The sequence below is a fragment of the Anabrus simplex genome, chromosome 5 (genome assembly GCF_040414725.1).
Source record: "Anabrus simplex isolate iqAnaSimp1 chromosome 5, ASM4041472v1, whole genome shotgun sequence".
NCBI lineage: Eukaryota > Metazoa > Arthropoda > Insecta > Orthoptera > Tettigoniidae > Anabrus > Anabrus simplex.
Window position 1 is genome coordinate 328,996,031 of NC_090269.1, and position 22,993 is coordinate 329,019,023.

Below are 22,993 nucleotides of genomic sequence, written 5' to 3' on the forward strand. Positions count from 1 at the left end.
ATTTTCACTCTGAGGCTCACTTTCACCATGTTCTGAATTGTCACTACTTTCTACAATCTCATCTATGTTTGGTTCAAAATCACTGTAACTACATTCTTCGTCGATGTTATCATTGTCCAACCTGTTCAATAAATCATCCAGACTATCTGCACTCGGTCTTTTACTGCTCAATTTACTCATAGTGATTTAAAGATAGTAATGAATAGGAACCTGAAAAAATTGCATTTGCAATAAATGCAAATTTATGAATCTTGTATTGAATCCAAGCCTACGGTAATTCTAATGTGGAATAAAGCGAAAATGTGCTATTTTACTGGCAAAAACAACATATTCCGGCAAAATCGTCAGAAATCCTCAAAATATGATGCATAAATCTTTCAACCGTTCCAATCAATGAAGGAAAGTAGCCTATCAATTGCTGCTTTCTGACTTTAATCGATATTTGCAATGGGAATAGCAAGGGGAATAAGATCTGTATCAATTATTATCGAAATGTAAATCGAGTGTCATGGTAAGAATGAGATAGACGCAGCGTTGTTTTCCTGTTGTTCAAAATTGAAACTAGTGAAGAGTAGAAAGTCAAGCGATTATTTATGTTATGGGGCGCACGACAAAAACTGCGCATGAAAAGGATCAGCAATGTGCAAAGGATGGTTTATATGACACAGATTCAGTGACAGTGTTTTGCAAGTATTGTCATTGCCGAGTTGGGTGGGAAAAAAAGATAGCATTGTGAAACATGTTAAATCTGAAAAACATGTGGGTAAGCGACGCGATAACGAAAGTTCAGCCCCTGCTGCTAGTATGTCTCAAAGAAAGCAATCTTCTGTGCTTACACAGTTAGATAGTTGTAAACGACGAAAAATTTCCAGAGATAACTTCTCGAAATGCACAGTTGAAGTATTTGCCAAAGCAAATATACCTCTGGAAAAGCTGGAGAGCAACGAGCTAAGAGTCTGGATTACTGAGTTTTCAAATGAAGAGCTGCCATGTATGAGAACTCTACGTGAAGTATATTTACCGGGTAAGTTTCGATTTCGTTGATCGGGTACGGTTTAGGTATTATGACATCGAAACCATGCGCAAAATTGAAAGATACTGAATTTGAGTGCAATTTCCATATCGAACTATCTTACCCGTACCCAATTGATCCAGTGATTTTAAATTATTTTGTTATAATTTGAGGTCTTTCTTCCTTTCTAGAAGTTGCATCTGACCACCAGAAAAGAACAGCAGAGGGGGGAAGAACATCAACATACTCTGTGATGAAACTCAGATAGAATGGGCCGTTGTGCTTTTATCATCATATTCCAAGTCCCAGCCGGATCGAAAAGAGAGCTGCACATTGTTTCTGTGAACTATCTTGATACAGAAAATGCTACAAACCGCTCTCGTGCTGTTTTAGAAGCTCTGCGCAGTTATAGTGTAGAAAATGCTACAAACTGCTCTCGTGCTGTTTTAGAAGCTCTGCGCAGTTATAGTGTACCATATGATGCAGTTAAAGTGTTTGTTGGTGACGGTATTCTGTACATGACCCGGTGTTATGAAACATTAAGTGTGGTCACAGGGGATCATTTAATGCGTGTACAGCGCTGTGCGCATAAGATCAGCTTGGTTGGCAGTAGTTGGGTCGCAGTGATGACAGATTTACATGTGGTTGCGATGGTAAAGTCTGCATTTTTTAATACAAGAAAGCAAAAATATAATTATTCACAAATCTTAACATCAAAGTATGGTGCTTCAAAGGAAGCAAAGCTTTTTCCTGCACCTGTTATAACCCAATGGAATAGCTGGTTTCAGGCTGTCTTCTATTTGAGTGCTTACTTTACTGATGTTGCATTTTTCAAGATGTCTGACATGAAAGACATCAACAACTGTGGTATTAAGTACCTGACTGATCTGAATGACTGAGAAGTGAATAGGCTTCACTCCCACATGGTTTTTGTCACAGATCATGCAGCTGGATTGGTTGACCTTCTTACTGAACTTGAAGGGTCTCTGTATCTTACCTCTCATCTCCTTTACCCCAAACTGCATAACCTTGGCGCCAGTTCTACCTTCATTTGTGAGGGGAATTTTTCTAGGGCAACTAATGATGTTTTGATTAAGCTCACTCCTCTACAGCAGGCTGCATGTGGAGACACATTTGTCAAAGCTGCTCATTCTTCACAGTGCAAGCTAGCTACATTGAAAGCTAAAGACCCCAACCATAAGCATTTTATGTCAATTTCTCAAGCTTTGTATCCAAAAAATATAATTTTGAATAACACTGATAAATTAGATGAGCTTGAGAAATTGTTTGGAGTAACAGATCTCTCACAAAACGATATCTGGTCTGGTTACTGTTCTCTGAAACATGCAATTCAAGCCCAGATGAAAGAAAGTGAAAAATGTGATGTCATGCTTGCATTAACTGCAGTTTAGACCGAGTTCAGCATATTTGCTAAATACTGTCTAGAGTTGTTGTGGACCCCAACGAACAATGTAGATAGCGAACGTGTGTTGTCTCATTACAACACAGTTATTACAGGCAGACGGTGGAATTTGAAAAGAAAAAAAAAGCAATGCTTGAAGTACTGTCATTGCTTTCGTTTGAACAATGGATTTGTATTGTGTGTGCACCAAGGACAATAATTGCACTTCATAAACTTGGAATTCTTAAAATTAATAATACCCTGCAATTATTTTAACTTTGTAAATAGATGCTAATTTTGGAAAAAATAGATGGTAATTTTGAAACAAATAGATGCTAATTTTTCGGGTCCCTAGTTATTGTTAACAATTCTTGACGAGACAGACATTTAGTTCAATTGTGTTGTTAAGTATACTTAACAGCAGTGTTAACAACATTAATTGAAAAACTAGGTCTGTAGCTTCAATCAGTAGAGGTGTGTCGAACATTTCACAATGTGTAGTGAGTGTTAGTTGCTGTTTCGAAGCATACTGCACTAAACTTAACATGTAAAGGTAAGATACAAAACATTTTACTAGTATTTCAAGAAAAGTTTTCTTTAAAATTTCCAAAACATTCTATAAGATATATAAGGCATGAGTATGGTTCAAAATAATTTTCAGAAAATTTCCATCTATAATAGGGAGTGGGTTAAGTGACTAACATATCTATCTGAATTGGTTCATGTGAATTGTGTGACTGTTATAGTTACTGTAACACTCAGAATACTTTTTATTGTGACTGAAGATAACAAAAGTCTTCTGATCATTATTATAAAAGGAAGAGACCGAGCTCAATAGCTGCAGTCCCTTTAGCGCAGCCAGTATCCAGTATTTGGGAGAGAGTGGGTTCAAACCCCACTGTCGGCAGTCCTGAAGATGGTACTCCGTGGTTTCCCATTTTCACACCAGGCAAATGCTGCAACTGTACCTTAATTAAGGCCATGTCTGCTTCCTTTCTACTCTTAGCCCTTTTCTATCCCATCATTGCCATAAGACCTATCTGTGTTGGTACGACATAAAGTGTAGTTGTGGAAAAAAAGAAGAAATTTTAAGATCACCGAGTACAGAACCTTGAAAATAATCAAACTGTGCATCTGCTGTAGTCTTATTTCCACTTCCTATTTTCTTAAAAATGTGTCCTTGAAGTAAAGTGATTCACAATAACAGTTATATGAAATAATACACCCCAATGACCTGCCCTACCCTATTTGGAGATCACTTAATCGTCTTAGGGTGGGCGTACCTCTTTGCAAGACCAACATGCAAAAATGGGCCATACTTCCAGCTGATGGAGACGCATCCTGCGAGTGTGGTGTAACACAAGATCCGAACCACCTGCTCATTTGTCCCCTACTAGAACATCCCTGCACTACACAGGACCTAATCGAGGCGAACAACAAGGCCATCGGAGTTGCTACATTTTGGAAATGCTGACCGGACACGGAATGATGATGATGATACACCCCAACTCAATTAAAATATTTCAGTTATCATGGTTATGTAGTTTTCTTTCAACTTCTGAGGATATCTGTCCTTAAAATATGTTGTTTGTCCATCTGACCTTCACTATCCTTGAACATTTCATTTTAAATATTCCTCCTTCTTTCTGCCATACTATTAGACTTTGTTTCAATTTCTAAGAGTTCTATATTAAGAAATTTCTTTAAATTGAAAAGTTACGTCCCTGTGGTTCACATTCCACATAATACTGCAGGTCCGTGTCTGTGATCACAATATCAGGAGTCGCGTACAACTGCTTGCTTACTTGCTTGCTTGCTTGCTTCTTTAGAAATTCAGGATTTTCACTGATCTGCTTTCAGCTACCTCCTTCCCTTTCTTCTTCATCCTGTGTGTGTGTGTGTGTGTGTGTGTGTGTGTGTGTGTGTGTGTGTGTGTGTGTGTGTGTGTGTGTGTGTGTGTGTGTGTGTGTGTGTGTGTGTGTGTGTGTGTGTGTGTGTGTGTGTGTGTGTGTGTGTGTGTGTGTGTGTGTGTGTGTGTGTGTGTGTGTGTGTGTGTGTGTGTGTGTGTGTGTGTGTGTGTGTGTGTGTGTGTGTGTGTGTGTGTGTGTGTGTGTGTGTGTGTGTGTTTTTTTTTTTTTTTTTTTTTTTTTCTCCTAGCTGGAGAATCACCTTATGAAGGATATATTTTAAGTTAGGACTGTTTGCTAATTTATCTTTGAAAAGCTACGATTTCATAATTTTGCATATAGAGTGCAGCTGACACTCAGCATTGTACAAAAACAAACTTCATTTGTATGTATGTTGTTCATTTGTGCGCTTTATTTTATGTGACTAATTTTTGAAGTGATCTTGTAGTACTTTTGATGGATTCTGAAGATGCTTTACAAGGAACACAAAATGAAGAGATGTCAGTACTTAGGCATTTTTGACCCAAAGCTATGAGAAAGGTAAAGAATTGTTGAACCACATCGTATTGATAGGCGTGACATGAGTGTCCCACGTGACTCCTGAATTGAAGCAGCAATCGATGGAGCGGTGCTGTTATTGACAATAGAAGTGAAATTCAGACAGACATTCTCAACTCGCAAGGGCCTCCATGGCTCAGGCGGCAACACACCGTCCTCTCACCACTGGGTTCAGTGGTTCAAATCCCAGTCACTCCATGTGAGATTTGTGCTGGACAAAGTGCAGGTGGGACAGGTTTTTCTCCGGATCTTTCATTCCAGCGACACTCTCAGCACTCTCCAGTATCATCTCATTTCTTCTGTCAGTCATTAATCATTGCCCCAGAGGAGTGCGACAGGTTTCGGCAGCCGGCACACTTCCTGTCATCAACGCTAGATGTGGGCTTCATTCATTCCATTCCTGACCTTGTCATATTACTGGAAACAGGCTGAGGATTTTCATTCTCAACTCACAAGATAATGACAACCATTTGAAGGACACTGTTTTCCTGGTGTTCTTTATTCTTTGACAGGCTTGATAACTGAGTGACATCGTCACTGGCTTCTCACCAGGCCATCCATGATTTGAATCCCAACCAATGCATGTGGGATTTTAAAAATGAAAATTCACCTTCCTGTGGTTCGAATTCCACAGGAGAATGGAGGTTGCATGTCTATGAAAACGATATCAACAGTCACATAAAACCTACAAGCTTACCTACTACTTCTTTTCGCAAAGGAGTATGCATATCTGCCAACCCTTCCGATTTACCCGGAAACTTTCCGGTTTTTAACTCGTCTTCCGATTTTCCGATTTATTTTTACTTTTGATTTTTTACTAATATAACCTCTAGTACAGCCAATACTCTTCCCCTACGATAAAGGATAAATTTTTATGTGTTTGTGTAATTTACGAAACCTCATTTTCAAGCGTATTTATTTGATACTTTATTTCGTGAGTGTTTCGTCCGTCGCCTACGTGTATCGTGCTTCCCGCTCACCACAGCAGTGTGTGCGTTTGATACAGCTGGGGATTTCGGGGCAGCGATCATCCTGTAAGCAAGAGGCTAGTGCGCGCTAACGACTCAGTTAATTGGGACGAAAGAATGAGTTTTTTATTGTGTTGTTCGCGCGCTGTTAACATTGTTTCTGTGCGTAGTTTCATCGGAGTTATAGGCCACGTGTTTTTTCTTGCATTTCTATGCTTTTCCCCTCTGTCAAAGTCATATGTTAATAATGTATGGGACATATTGAATTGTTTTGTATGTGGTAGTAGTTTCGCGTATTTAAGTGCATAATTTTAATGAGTTGAATGTTTTTTAAGGAGAGTTTGTGTCGGTGACAGTTTCTGGCATTTTCTCGTTATGGCCAAAAAAAATGTCGAACAATCGATAAGAAAGGAACATTTTTATTTTTTTTTTGCTAGGGGCTTTACGTTGCACCGACACTGATAGGTCTTATGGCGACGATGGGATAGGAAAGGCCTAGGAGTTGGAAGGAAGCGGCCGTGGCCTTAATTAAGGTACAGCCCCAGCATTTGCCTGGTGTGAAAATGGGAAACCACGGAAAACCATCTTCAGGGCTGCCGATAGTGGGATTCGAACCTACTATCTCCTGGATGCAAGCTCACAGCCACGCTCCTCTACGCGCACGGCCAACTCGCCCGGTAAGAAAGGAACATACAGTGTTATCAAGTGTTATCGTACGCGCTATCAGAAGCAAAAAACAACGATGTACCGGTACTGCAATGCTTGCTGTCACAGCCGATGGCAGAAAGCTTGCACCTTACATTGTTCTAAAACAAAAAACAATGCCTAAAGCAAATTTTCCGCGAGTGATCCACGTTCGTATTCAAGAGAAAGGGTGGATGGACACGTCACTTGTACAAGATTGGATACGAACGGTTTGGAGTAATGTAGCAGAGTCCCTCCTTCGATGCCCGACCCTTCTTGTGTTGGATAGTTTTCTTTTTTTGCCGGTATGTCATTCAGGTCGTATTTTCAGCTCGTAATGAGAAGAATATTTTCTAGTGTCGGTACTTTAAACCCACGTGTCTAACTTACCCCTACCTGATGTACCCTATTTGACTTTTCAGAAAAAATTCTAACCCCGGAATTTTACGCTATATGATGATAACCGCAAATGAGTTGAACCAATTTTGATTATATTATATTTGATGTATCTTTTAAATGTAAATGAATTGTAAATAATTTGTAAAGATCTGAATTCCTTGAATAATTTACGCATCCGAAGTTTTCGCCTGTATTTTTCGTCAAAAAAGTGTGTTAATTACGTGAGAAAATACGGTATTATGCATTTTGTTGTGTGTGTCGGTGTGACACAAATATTATTATTCGTATGTAAGTGTCATAAATTAGAGTGATTAGGTACATTTTCTTGTAACCATTTTTATGTTTTCTTAGTTTAAGATTTTAAATTTAATGGTCAATTCGCATTGTAACTGTAGATATGAATGTCTTTTATCCTGACCTATTTTCACATTGACTGTGGTGGAATATATGTGATGAAATCCAAGAATTAAAAAATCTTCCTATTTTTGGTTTCTAAAAGTTGGCAGGTATGAGTGTGTAACTGTATTGTCAGACCTTGAAGAAACTTTGCCATGCAATCCAGAATAAACACCATGGCCTGCTGCGCAGACACAAGCTGTCATTGAAATATTTTGATTGTGAGCAATTAGATCACCTCCCTAAAAACCTGACTTTGTGCTTAGTGATTACCAAATGCTTCTGAAGAGTTTCTTCACCAACAAGCATTTCCAATAACAGCAAAATGAAAATGGCAGTTCAGGAATGGCTTTCCTTGCTGGCAGCAGACTTCTGTGCCAAAGGTCTCGAATAACTTATTACATGCTACAACTAATTTTTAAATAATTTTGTAAACTGTGCAGAGAAATTGTGAATTGTCTGAAAAAAAGTAAATTATAAAAAAATATTTAGTAATGCTTTTTTTCTTGCAAAATAGTCCTTACTTAAAAATTATCCCTCATACTTACAATCCTGACCTTCATTTACTATTTATTTCTGTTGCATCCTATTATTTTTGTTTCATTGCTAATATCTTAATTTTTTCATGTCAGGGGTTTTCAATGTTTGGGATAAATAGTCTTTATTCATTGTTATTTTTTAATGTATTTTTATTGCTAAACGTTTGGGTATCAGAATGTTGAACAGTTTAGTTATGAAAGAGTGATAAGGAGTCCTAAATCAAGACTTTGTATTTTTTCAGTGATGTAGCTCGCATTCAGTTCCGTCTGCCTGATGGGTCTTCTCATACACAGTCCTTCTCTGCTGACACCCCTCTGGCTGAAGTTCGAGCATATGCAGCTACCAATTTGGCTCTCCCTTTCAGGTACAGATTTAAGTATTAGTGAGAAACCTGGTTAGTGCCAGGATTTATCTACACATTTTCTTCAAAAATAATTTAATTGCAAGAAAATGCCACTGGTAGTTCCATACTGTGTTAAAACTGTACCCTATGTGGTCTCGCATATCAGCTACCATTATGCAAGAAAAGCCTGCAGGGGCCAATTCAAGAGAGTACAAATGGTGAGTTTTGTGTGAAAATCTCAGATCAGCGACTGATATGCTGGCAGTTTTTTGTGATGAACAAACCACAAATTGTTTCTCCCACGTTCAAGTCTTTTCCACTTCACATTTTCATTATGACATTGTAACAGTTTCAAGTTGTACCATCGATCAACAAAATTTTGTCCCATGGCACAAGTTCATAATAGATAACTGCTTGAATGCAAAAAAAAAAATATATATATATATATATATAAGAAAAGAGGGAGAGAAAGGAAACAATATACATAACTGTGTATAGCCATGGGAAGGGTATCTATCCAATACCCATGTTCCATCTCCAGTTATGATCCTCATAAGGAATGTTTTGTTTTCATTTGCACCATCCAAAATTTCTAGACAGGTTGTGACTCTACAGGCTCCTGTGAAGTGATGTTTAAAACATTTTACCATTCAAATTTTTATATGCTTAGTTTTGTTTATATGGAGTAACGTACCCTTCACATCTGGGCTAGGGTCCATCTTTTTTATTGCAGTGGAAATATATGTGGTTATCATTCCTGTTTGTGTCATAATAATTGTGGACCTCGCTGTTACTTATTGTTTTATTGTGCATAATACAGAGAATAGGTTTATAGAAATATGGAAGAAAATGTCATAATATTATGAGTTATAGAAGAATGTTTGCACTTCAATTCAGAATCCAAAAACTGATCCTTAGAGCTTTCTTATGTAGAATAAAAATTATTCAGAGTATTCATTTGCCACACAGACAACTATCCAATAACTCAAGTAAGGGTATAATACTGCCTAGTCTCTACAGTTTTTGAATCTTTGATAGCCTGCATAATAAAATATTCCCAGATGTTAATTTTTTACAAACATAATTAACATGATTCTTCGGTCTATCTAGAATAATGCATAAGAATTTAGTAGAGTGTGTTGTTTGAAGGTATGTGCCATATAGCTGAATATGTATATCATCATTGCAATCCCTTTTAAAATCAAAGTTCACCACACTAGTTTTGTGAGGATTCACTATAAGGAAATTGGAAGTGAAAAATCTGTTGATATCTTTGAAAGATGCATTAAGATTTTGTACCATTGATTCCCTGCCTTTTCCCCAAATACAATAGAACCTCGATAATTCGAAATCGGTTAATTCAAAATCCTGTCTAATTCTAAGAAGCTCTCGTTTCTGGAAAAATGAGATACGGTTTTGCGTGTTATTTAAATTGTTTAATTTGGAATACGGATAATTCATAATTCGAAGTACAATGTCAGCCCCATTACCGAAATTTACGACTTTTAATTCAAAACTGACTTTACATTTTAAAACAATAGTATGTTAGAGTAATTTTAATTCAAAATTTATCTGCGTCTTATAAGAATGCGTCTTCCGGAACGTGCAGGGGTAGCTTTCTGCACTTTCACACACTTCGGTGCGTGTACATTGTGCTTCGTAATTGCTAAGTTCGAGTGAAATAGGAATTCTTTTGTATTCAACATTTTTAAGGAACACCGTAATATCACGCAGCAGGCAGTATGTAGAGAAACATAATCCACGAACGCTGACGATGCCGACAGTTGACGAAAAAGCATGGCTCATGTAATTAATTCGTAGGCACCAAACAATATTGTCATTGCCAATGAAACTGCATTGCTTTCTTTTAATGCCGAGCCTAAACGGTCTTATGGTTTTAAAGGAGAAAGTGCCAGCCGGGGAATCGTACATGGGTGGGGGGTCATTGTACTGTGTTGCAATGCACACGTTAGCGAGAGAATTCCTCCCCTCATCATAGTAAAGTTCGGTAAGGCACAATTTTTTAAGGACGTCAGGCACTTTCCGAGCAAGTACAATGCATCTAAAAATGCAAACGGTAGAGTAATCCAAAAAATAATGCATTTGCACAGGAGAAACAGCATAATTTTTCCTCGTCTTTGAATCATGTGATTTGTTGTGTGATGTTATGTTTGTCAGTGATTTATCCACGTGCATTATTTGAACATTGTAAATGCACCTCGTTCGGTACATTTCGGAAATAGTTTTTTCCGTGGCATTTGAAAGGTTTAAGCTGTGAATCAAGGCGATTACGTCCATTAATAGATCTTAGAATACTTTGTGACGCGGCAAGTGTTTACATTTCTGAAGTACGGGAGAGAATACTTTGTGACACGACAAATGTTTACATTTCTGAAGTACGAGAGAAATGCCATGGCGGGAAATTGTACAAGGATAGAGTGACTGTATTGTATTGTCATGCAGAAGGAAGTGAGAGACTTTCTCCCCTCGTCATAGGAAAGTTTGATTAGCCACGATGTTTTAAGGGCATTGGGTCCTTTCTGTGCAAGTACAAGACATCTAAAATGCATACAGTACAGTAATCCAATGAATAAAGCACTTGTACATGGGAGCCAGCTTAGATTTCTCCTCTTCTTTGAATCTTTCTTTCTTTCTTTCTTTCTTTCTTTTTTCTTTCTTTCTTTCTTTCTTTCTTTCGTTGTGAAAGGTTATGTTTGTCAGTGAGTTATCCGAGTGCAATATTTGAATATTCTAAGTAAACCTTCTTGGATGCATTTTGGAAATACCTTTTTTATTATTATTATTATTATTATTATTATTATTATTTAATTTTTTATTTTTTTCATGGTATTTGAAAGGTTTAAACTGTGAATCAAGATTAACTGCATGCAGTAACGGGCCTTAGAATATTTTGTAACGCGGCAAGGGTTGGCACTTCTGAATTACGAATTGGCGGTTAATTCGAAATCATGTAATTCCAAGTCCAGTTTTTTAGTCCCAACGAGTTTGAATTAACGTGGTTTTGCTGTAATAAGAGATGTGTAATACAGTGGTTGAGTTTCAGAGTTCTAGCATTTTATTGACATATGGGATGTAACAGTTGAGATTTGGAGATTAAAACTCATTTAATTTAGAAAAATAAACCCAATCATGAAATTAAAATTAAACAAGGTAAAATATTTGGCAACTAACGACAGGAAGTGGACAGCGGAAGGAACCCTATGAGGTCCATGTGAACATATGGCGTTGTGGGGAAAAATAGGTACACGACGATCACACTTAACTCTTTACTAAATTAACAAAGAAAATAAAGGTACAACATCAAATGAACAATGAGGCAAAACAAGCAACATAGTGAACGAAAATGAAGGGAGTGAATACGAAAGGCGTTTAAATAAAATTAAAAAACAATAACAACCAAATAATCAAACTGGTAGAACATTAGGAGCTTTAGACTTCGACACAGAAGCTAACACTGAGTTGTGTGAGGCAACCCCACAGCTAAAACAAAATGTTACATGTCGCTTACAAAATCACAAACCAAGAAAGAGAAAGTTATATTTACATTTTAATTACAAAATACTTCATCAAAAGAAGGGAATTGCCTCCAAAAATAAAACATGATGACTAGCTGAAAAGCTAAGTCATTCAGACGATTTAATGGGCGAATTTGGGTACCACGGGTAAACTCCGTGACACAAATGATAATTTACATTACAGTGAAAAGTTACATTAAGTTAAAGGCCAAAACAGAAAGAAAGAAAATAGCGCTTACCATGGAGGCTGGCATCCCCAGACGCGTCCACTTGTAGGTCAGTCAGATGTTAAAAGACCCAAACCCAAGACATGCTCTCTCGGAAGAGCTAGAAACCGAAAATCGTGCCATCACAGGTGACCAATCAGGTCACAGAATTTTCACCTGACATCCATATTCACCAATTAAAGATGCACTTATTCCCACCAATAAGAATGCCAATATGAATGGTCCGTTATTGGACATTATAAATTTTCCAGCTAACTCATTCCTGGCTGCCAGCGTTTCGCCCCACTATGCTAAGTTGGGCTCATCAGTTGGTAAATAGCACACCCACCAAGACGCATGGATAGTGCATACCTTGGAGGCCACTGCATAGGCTAACTGATGAGCCCAACTTAGCATACTGGGGCGAAACGCTAGCAACGAGGAATGAGTTAGCTGGAAAATTTATGTCCAATAACGGACCATTTATATTGGTATTATAAATTTACTCATCCAGGACAAATATTTCGATTCCCTATGGAAATCATCATCTATATCATCTGATGGCCAGGCAGACATCATTTTTGGTAATGAGACAAAGTCTCTCATAGTGCATTGGCAATGCCGGTGGCTCCAAGTAGCCTACACAGTGGCCTCCACGGTATGCATTTGCCATGCATCTTGGTGAGTGTGCTATTTACCAACGGATGAGCCCAACTTAGCACACTGGGGCGAAATGCTGGTAACCAGAAATGAGTTAGCTGGAAAATTTATAATGTCCAATAACGGACAATTTATATTGGTATTATAAATTTACTAATTTGGGACAAATATTTCGGTTTCCCTATGGGAATAAACATCTATACCAATAAGAATACACTTCGTTTCCTCAGCAAAAGTTCAAGATCATTTGATTGCAACACCCATAAATTTCCTTACCAAAAAAATGATGCATGATGTGGCAGTTCACGCTGCCACATAATTTACGTACAGTTACACAGTTATTTAAATACCAAAGTTTCTTCAAACATAATTCTTGCCATATTTGAAATTTTTACGAGTCCTAAAACATAATTCTTCTAAACAGATATCATTTACCACAAAATTTCACATCATAATAATAATAATAATAATAATAATTTTTTTACAGTTCCAGAAAATGATTTTCAATATAAATTGTCCATTAATGTTCATGATTTCCTACAACATATGTTTTATACAGGTAATTTTTAAAATGTTCACCAGTTCAAAATTTGATAACACTGTACATGACATTCTCAAAGTAAAATGAAAAGATTTTGATGATTTCTTGCTGTCCCAACTACGGTCACATGGAAGATGGAGAAACACCGCTGTTAGCGATTTCAAAGGAAGATCTGACTTTCTTTACCTCATAATCTGTTTCATAATTTTCATCAATGCATTGCTTACGCTGTTGCAGTGACAGGAAGAGTACAAGAAAAATGTAATTTGGCTGAATTACAGTTACCTGAGAAATATTTCAGTAAATTAAATAAAATTCTTTCAAGGTCCACCTATTCAATACAATGATGTTTTATTAAATAACTTAAATACATTCTAATACATAAAATGTCATTGTATTGAATAGGTGGACCTTGAAAGAATTTAATTTAATTTACTGTAATTCCATTTCAATGCGGAACCCAATGAAATTCATAACTATAATATGAGAAATATTTTACTACGTCTTCTTTCGTTTTGGCCAACTATGGACCACATTAATTTAAATTCAGCTTCATTTGTTTCTGGGCTAAAATCCTTGTCCAGTACTCCTTCATCTTTTCACTCTGCAATCTCCTCCTTTCTTCTGTCCATGGCACTTGGGTATGGGATCTAAATTTTCTTGAAACCACTTTGTGGCCTTGATCCTCGACTTGTAAGCATCCCTGTTGCTGATTTCCATTCCCTGTATTCCTATTTCTTCCAGGTCCTTTTTCACCTCCACCAGCAGACTGTAGTTTTCCTGATCTCAAAAAATCTTATCTGGTCAATCTTCCCAGGTTCATTCTGTAGATATGTACTAAGAACATGGCTTTCCTCTTCCAGATGGTATCTGATATCTTTTCTATCTTGAGATGTAATTCTTGGTTTTCTTTCTTTATGTATGATCCATTCTCTGTTCTTTGGGTCCCAGTATTTTCCTCAGAATCTTTCTCTTCACTAATTCCAACTTCTTGACCAATACTGTTTTTATCAGATTCAAACTTTCAGCTGCATATAAAGCCTCTGGGCAGATCACTGTCTGGTAGTGTCTGAATTTTGCATTGATCGAGATATTCTTCTTGTTGTAAGTGTTCATAGTTACTTTATATACCAAGTTCATCTTGTTGATACTTGATAACAGTGCCTCTCTTTCTGACAGGTTATTGTCTATTCACTCCCCCAGATATTTGAATTTCTCCCCTTTCTGAATCCTTTCTCTCTCAACTGTCATCCATCTGGGTGCTGTTTTTATGTTAGTCATGTATTGTGTTTTCTCGAAGGAGATCCGTAGCCCTGCCTTACTTGCTGCTTCCTGGAGTTGGGTAATTTGGTTCAGTTCATCCTCTATTGATTCTGACAGAACCACAATGTCATCCGCAAAAGCTTAACAGTCAACTCCAATTTCTTTGTTCTTGCATCCCATTCGTATACCACCTATTCCTTGCATTTTGCGGTGCCACACTCTAATCAGTTTGTCAAGAAAACAATTGAATAGCAGGGGAGATAGTCCCATCTCCCTGTCTGACCCCTGTTTGAATCCCAAGAGATTCCGATAGAATCCCTCTGAACATGACCTTGAATGTTGTGTCGGTCACTGTCTGTTTAATGAGTTCTCTTGTCTTCCTATCTAGATGCATTTTTTCTAGGATATGAATTATTGTTTCCCTTTCTGCGGAATCATAGGCCTTTTTGAAGTCCACAAATGTGAGCATGGATTTCATGTTTCTCTGTTTCTGGTGTGCAGTGATCAATTTTAGGTTCAGGATCTGTTCTAAAACCTCTTTGATACCAGTTTGTGGCTCCAATTGTTTTTCTGCCCTGTGTAGCAGTGCCTTTGAAAATATCTTGCTTGTCTCTGGTAGTAGCGATTTGACTTCATTATAATTACTTTCCAATAAATAATCAGCCAAATTACAATTACCGTATTTACTTGCATATTAGACCCCTTTTTTCCCCACTTTTACAGCCAAAAATAGTAAAGGGGGGTCCAATATGCGATAACCTCAAAATTTTGTGCAGTGAACACATGACTTCTAGGCTATAAAGAGCTATAGATTGTACGTTTAAACATTCTATACTATTATTTAACAAACTTACAATGTATTTAAGTTATACTGGCTGTTTTCGTCAGAAGGCAGTATTTCTAAACGTAAAAAGACAATAAAGGGTGAACACGACTTTTAGGCCTACGGTACATATAAAAGTCTGTTTTAGTTACTCAAATCATGTCATTCGTTACATCTCATTAATTCCTCTGGTGAGGCTGACGTCAGGAAGGGCACATAGCCGTAAAAACTCGCTACGAAGATTCGTCTCGCTTCATACTTGACCCCGTAGAAAAAAAGGATAAGGGTATCGTGTTATCATATAATTAAATATTGATACAAAAGAACTTAATGGCCAGTCATTTGTGTCTGTCAGTTCAGCAGTAGGCCTACCGCACAGTAAACCTGATCACTGCTTTCATTTGAATATTATCGCCTTGCGCCGTCAACTTCCCTGCCCTGATACCTGCGTGTCAGCATTTCAAGTGACGTCATCGTCACTGCCATCTCATCAGTCACATCAGCCATGCTTCATTCTTTTTGAGCCATGCACTGCAATCGAGAGCATACGAGGTCCCGTCTTTTTGAACCTTTTAAAAATAATTTTGTTCCTGACTATAGAGTCTAAACAGTGTGAATGGTTTCTGGAGATGGTCTCTGATATTCCCAGTTGGTGTATATGTAGCAGAAGCCACTGCTTCCGAATAAAGCCATGCTGTAGAAGGCATGCCAAACCATCAGCTGATAACTAGCGTATATTACAAGTTGTACTTCCGAATGTAATACATAGTAACTGTAAACATTCTTTTGGTAACTGCAGTTGTTGAAACACAGACCCTTATTTTTAAGTACATTTCATGCTTGTTCTCTGCATTTATGTTACGTAAACAGCTGTCCATGAGATAAGACAGGCCACATTGTTTAGGTTAGGTATATTATTGCCCTGATGGTGCCAAAATTTCCTTGGCGGAAAGAATAAAAATTAATAACTGGAAAATATATCGCATTTATGGATATCTACAGGTGTGGCGGTAATGCATTTTATTATCATAATGTTTAATTTTGTACGTTTGTTGTCTCCTTTTTTTTTTTTTTACAGCATACCGGTACCCTAGTATGTTTTGTTTGGCGTCTCTGAAAATCGTTTAATTATTTGTTAGGTACGTTGGCGAGTAAAAAATCGTTTTAATTGAATAGCTTTTATCATCATCAACATCTTCTTCCTTCCAAGTATTGGGCCATGTGACCCGTTACGGTCTTGCATTTTTCTTTTTGCAAGACTTGAAAGCAATCAAATGTCCTTCCGACTGCTTTTATCACATTTTAAACTTACTTCTCTCCAAATATAGGTACAGTGAAACCTCGGAATGCGAGTAACTTGGTCTACGAGTGTTTTGCAAGACTAGCAAACATTTTAAATGAATTGTAACTTGATAAATGAATGGGGTTCCGCAATACAGGCATCCCGTGGGCCTACGTTTTCCCCCCCTGTTTGTTTGGCCCTGTAGTGAAGAAATACCTTTCAGAAAATAATCTGCCGCTCAAAGTCTTGCTGGTTATGGACAATGATCCTGCTCATCCTCCAGGCCTTGAGGCGTTGAGGACGACTTAATGGAGGAATTCAATTTCGTTAAGGTTAAGTTCCTTCCTCCCAACACTACTCCAGCCTATGAATCAGCAAGTCATTTCGAACTTCAAGAAACTAAGCTATACACCAAAGCGCTATTTCAGTGATGCTTCAAAGTGACCGAAGGAACAAACCTTACCCTCCGAGAGTTTTGGAGAAATCATTTCCCTATCCTGAACTAACTGAAGATCATCGATAAAGCCTGGGATGGGGTCACCAAGAGAAATCTCACTTCCGCTTGGGGAAAGCTGTGGCTTGACTGCGTTCTTGGATGTGGCTGAGGGGATTGTTGGTGACAATGAGCTGCCGATTATCGATGAAATTGTGTCCTTGGGGAAGACCATGGGGCTTGAGGTGAATGACGTGGACATTCGAGAGCTGGGGGAAGAATATTGCGAGGAACTCACCACCAACGAACTGATGGACTTGCATCGCAAACAACAGGAGAAGGTTATGAAGATCTCGTCCGAGGAAGAGGAGGAGAAAAGGTCAATGGAATCTCTCATTTCAACTGATATTCGGGTGAAGTGCAAAGTGTGGGAAACGGTGCAAAATTTTGTAGAAAATCACCACCGGAATAAGGCTGTAGCTTGTTGTGGACAGTGCAAACAACGAAAATGCCCAGAGTCTAATTTTCTTCTTCATATAATATGTTTATAGTTATCCAGGTACTCAAACCTATACAAATATTCGTCCAAATGTAGAATATCTAGCCTTACAACGCTTTTGATGATTTGACAAATATATCCGTAGCCGTTACATTGCAATAGGCCTAATAACTTCCCCAATAAAATGTAAATAGTATGTTTTGATGTGCAATGCCATAATTTCAGAAACTTCTGATATAATCTGGCATACGACTGGTTGACTAACCTTATATAATTAGCACATATCAACCTTAAAATAAATGGTGGTAGAGCAACATGTTCATTTTTCTTATAACTCAGTATAGTTCTTTACTATTCCATAGGCCTACAGTCTTGATAACTTATCAACTTGTAACACATTTCCATTTAATTAAGCGAAATACCGGTAATGATGATGGTGTTGGTGATAATAATAACAATAACTTGAAATTAAGGGGTGGCATAAAATCTCAAAACAATATCTTCATTAATGGTGAGATAGTGAGTCCTTTAGAGGTTATGTTCACTCTCTCAATCAAAGGAACAACTTACGTGTGTGTGAAAAGTCCACTTATAGCAATAAGTGGGACACTTAAGTAGGTAATATGAAATGAAACCTGGCTTATAAGGGTCACTTATGTATAAGTGCTGTCTATGAATTCGGCCCTTAAGCTCTTTAAGTCCATAGGCATTTTCATCATGAAATTACCAGCGTTTCTCTCCAGTGTAGCAGTGGGCTTATCATTTGAAATGCTACACCTTTCCAAGACGCTGGTGCTAGTGCGCCGTTGAGACACCACTGCAAGCCTCCTATGTAATTTCACGATTGAAAAAGACTAAAGACTTAAAGAGATTAAATGTTTTAACATTTGCAATCGATGAAATGAAATACAGTGAAACTTCATTGGTATGTTCCTCATTAACACGTTTTTCCCCTTAGCACGTCGTCGGACCTAAGACAAAATGCTGGTTAATAGAGCAAACGCCTGATAAGCCATACATCTAATTTTTGATCTGATTTTTGATATGCTCTATTGGTGGAAAAATATCTAATTCCCTCCATGGGAATTAAGAATTTCCATTTAGAGATAAGAGCCGTCGCCACGGGTCGGTCGGAGAAAGTTGCGCGATAAGGGGAAATGACCTTGAATTCTCGAACACAGAGTATATTGCGCCTTCGAGGTAAAGTTGAGTTTTGCATCATTGATTGGCAGCAAAGACTTTACACTAAAACAAGACAGGACAGTGCTAAGTTAAAGCACAGTAATAGATTCCACTGCTGTTGTTTTTTCTTTTTTCTTTTTTTCGAAGCTGTCTTGTTGACATACATACCTTATGGCTGGGAGTCATCCGAAATTATGTATTACGGAAGTTACCGCCACAAATTATGTAACGGAAGTGTCACTCTGGCAACCGTGCAGCCATTGGTGGATGGTCACGACCGAGAGACATATCTATGATCATTTGATTTTCTCAAAGGGAAAAGTGGTTTATTTTTTGTTCTATGTTCTTTGTTCTATGGAAAGGTCTTTGTTGTCAGTGAGATTGTTGAATAACCCAATGCGCTTGATTGTGCTTTTAGCCTATTTCGCATTCCAGTCAGAAGTTAGAAATTTATTTATTCGTTTGCGCCAACACTACACGCTTAAGATGAGGATTCCCATATACTCCTTGAAGGATTTTAATTTTTTCTTCATTAGTGAGTGGTTTCACGACCCTTTTCTTATCCATAGCTAGACTATCACAAGGCAGATACTGAATATACTGCGCTAATGAACTTCTCATGATTATCCTATTAGTCCGTAAGTTGGCTGTCACGCGACAAATAATCACTTCTTTTTTACCACTCAACACAATAAATTGAAGGTAAAGCGGTGTACCATTCATTCAGAAATACAAACTGCTGGTTTGACAGTTGGCACGTTTTTATTATTAACCGAACCAATGCCGAGTACTGCCAAAGTTTCGTGTTCAAGATGGCGGCCAAAGGCACTTAATCGCGAATGGAGAGTATAACCTCATGCTCGAACAAACTGACCAGAAAACAGTGTTTAATTATCCACTGGTCAGAAACCTAAGGCTTCAACTAACAATTCATTATACAACTGTTTTAGGAAAAAAGTGATCTGCTATAATATGTAGGTACTGTAGCTACTTCTATGAGCCAAAGGGCAAAAGAATGTTGTATCTGTTTTTCCGAGTTTTTCCACATCTTTTAATAGTCTCTTGTTACTTTTACAGGTTCCAGTAGAGAATTATTGATATTTGTTCTCCTGACTCTTTCACACTTTTTAGTGCTCTCCTTTATCTCCTGAAACAGTACACACACACACACACACACACACACACACACACACACACACACACACACACTGTAAAATGTACTAATGTGTAAAGTGATACCATCTCCCTGTTGGATAGTTTTTAATTGGATTTTCAGTAGTATGTTTTCCCGCTTAACTCGATTTTTTTCATCATCCCCTGCAGAAACATACTAATGACGTTTCACTGTATATGGTTTCCTTCCAGGAACCTTACTTTTTGATATAGGCAAAAGGCAGGCATTTATACAAGTGGAGGCACATGCCTCCCCTAGTGCACCGTCACTGCGTTGTCCTACATAGGAGGCTTGCAGTGGTGCCTCAACGGCGCATTAGTGCCAGCATCTTGGAAAGGTGTAGCATTTCAACAACAATAAAGGTGTTTTAATTTAATCCACCTATTCAATACTTTTATTTTCACTTATGGTGGTTACACAAATAGACTCACTGTTAAATGGGACATGTTTCGCCCTCAATTAAGGGCATCTTCAGCCTAAAACCAGTCATCAAGAGTAGAACTAATATTAAAATTGGAAGCTAAAAGTTTAGCCAGTTATTAAAATTCGGGACATAAAAATGTGAAAAATGATACAATATATAAAGATGCTAATGGAAACACTGTCAATGATTAATAATAATAATAATAATGTTATTTGCTTTACGTCCCACTAACTACTTTTCCGGTCTTCAGAGACGCCGAGGTGCCGGAATTTAGTCCTGCGGGAGTTCTTTTACGTGCCAGTAAATCTACCAACACAAGGCTGACGTATTTGAGCACCTTCAAATACTACCGGACTGAGCCAGGATCGAACCTGCCACGTTGGGGTCAGAAGGCCAGCGCCTTAACCGTCTGAGCCACTCAGCCCGTCTGTCAATGATTAAACTATAATCTTGTCGGAGACTAAAACTTCGTCCATTAAATTCCAATTGAAACAGTTCATTTAAAATGTTAGTGCAAAACCAAAGTGGAAATAACATAAAGCCAATGACATGAGAGCGTGAACACAAGCATAAACATGATTGTCATAAATACATTATGTCCAAGGCCGCTGATGAAATTCGTCAGCATGAAGTGAGACAGAAGCATCAGTTGAAAAATTGTAAGTGGCCCTTAGCGCTGGTAGGTAATACTATTCGCTAAAACCTTGCCAGGAACTGTCAGTAGATACTGAAATAATGTTTTCTGTAAGAGAAGGAAAAGATGAAATAAGAAGTTGAACGTAAGGAGAGAATTCGGATTACATAAATTGAAACAGATGAGGACTTACATGTTAGTTGAAAGTTATTTGTTATCTACTGTTGTGTTGTAACTGTGCTGCAGAGGCAGCAGTGAACTCGGAGGGGAAGGAATAGGCGAGTGTGGAAAGGAGGAGATGATGGGTGGAGTCAATTGTGACGAGGCTGACAAAGGGGCGGAGTCAACCGTATTGCTGGAAGTAGGCTTAATATCTGTAGGTATGGGAGGAGTATTAGAGTATGAAGAATTAAATATATTAGGTATCCTAAATTTATTCAAACTAACTGACTTGAATAATTTCGGCATTAATTCATGTAACATACTTTTACTGTCCGTGGTTTCATTAAGATTCTGTTGCTTATTGTACGTCTCATCTAAATAGATATATAAATTTTCTAATTCGTTCATCATTCTCCCTTTTTCTATGTTTCTAATTATCGCTAGGTCTTTCTCTATGGATTTAAATCTGTGACCAGTCTCCCTCATATGCAAACTCATCGCTGAGTATTTCCTATGTTTTTCCGCGTTAACATGTTCCATGTATCTTGTCATAAAACTTCTCCCAGTCTATCCAACATATAAAAAATTACACTGAGTACATTTGAGTCTGTATACTCCTGATCCCAAATAACGATTTTTATCATAATTAACTTTTTTATGATTAAAGAATATGGACTGGTTAGTATTAGTAGTTCTAAAAGCTAAATTAAAATTATGTTTCTTGAATACGTTAGTAATCTGGTGTATAGCTGGATTATTAAAAATGAATGTAGCATACTCAGTTTTTTGGGTTTTTTTCTGGTATCAGATTTGTGGATAACTAGTTCTTGATTTTATTGATTAATTTGTTGATCATTTCTATTTTGAAACCATTTTGTTTAGCGAGGTACCTAATATAATTTAATTCTTTCTTCAAATTTTTGGGAGATAGAGGGATTCTAAGTGCTCTATAAATCAGACTGTGAAAAGATGCTTGTTTATGTGAATTCGGGTGTAAAGAAAAATTGTTTATAGTTGTAGATGATTGTATCAGTTTTCTAAATATTTGGAAATCAAATGTGTTAATCTTACGCGTAACTGTTACATCTAGAAAATTCAATGAGTTATCGACTTCGTCCTCTTTCGTGAATTCCAAATTAGGAAGAAATCCAAATTGAATTTGCAGTTATATAACATTCACTTAGTGGTGACACAGGATTTAGCCCCATTAGAATGGCAGTCATTTTATCAACACATGAAACACAAATTAACATACGCACTTAGTAAGAAACAGGATACATTGAATAAGAAATTGAATTATTTGATAGACACACAAATAGGTCACAGTAAACAAACGAAACAAGAACAAATTAAAGGCTCATCGGACACTGTTACTCCCACAGTAGTTAACTTGACCAAGGTACAATTTATGGAAGGAGAGAATGACCTACTTAAAAGGGGTCCAAAATACAATTGGCCTAATAAAGATAGAGAAATAGACATCATTAACACAGTTGCAGAAGCGGAGGCGAACATATCAAAAATCCCATGCGATGTACAAGACGAAGTAAGATTGGAATTAAAGATTACCCAGATTACCTAAAGAGATTTATACCAATTTTGATCCTAAACAACAGAAAACAATAAAGAACATGAAATTGAAAATTGAAGATAACAATATTATAGTAACCAAGGCTGACAAGGGGGGGGGGGGGGTGCGATCGTTTTGATGGATAAAGATACATATATCAAGAAAACTGAAGATTTTTTTTGATAATAACAAATATACATTAGTGACTAAAGATCCGTTAGCTAAAATTCAACGCAACTTAAAGGCCTTACTTAAAAGGTCCACATCTCTCTTCACCGAACAAGAACAATTAAAACTTATCAATATGAATCCTAGGCTCCTAGAAACTAGAGCTTTGCCCAAAATACATAAAAAAGATATTCCGATTCGTCTGATTATCAATTGCCGAAATTCTC

At 37.5% G+C, this 22,993-nt stretch overlaps 1 protein-coding gene across 1 annotated transcript in view; it reads left to right on the forward strand.

Moving 5' to 3' along the window:
• Positions 1 to 22,993, forward strand: part of LOC136874064 (UBX domain-containing protein 4) — a 104,353-nt gene that overhangs the window by 71,369 nt on the left and 9,991 nt on the right. Inside the window, exon 8 of the mRNA XM_067147582.2 lies at positions 8,108 to 8,230. Coding sequence (XP_067003683.2) covers positions 8,108 to 8,230 — 123 coding nt within the window. The remainder of the gene's footprint in view (positions 1 to 8,107; positions 8,231 to 22,993) is intronic.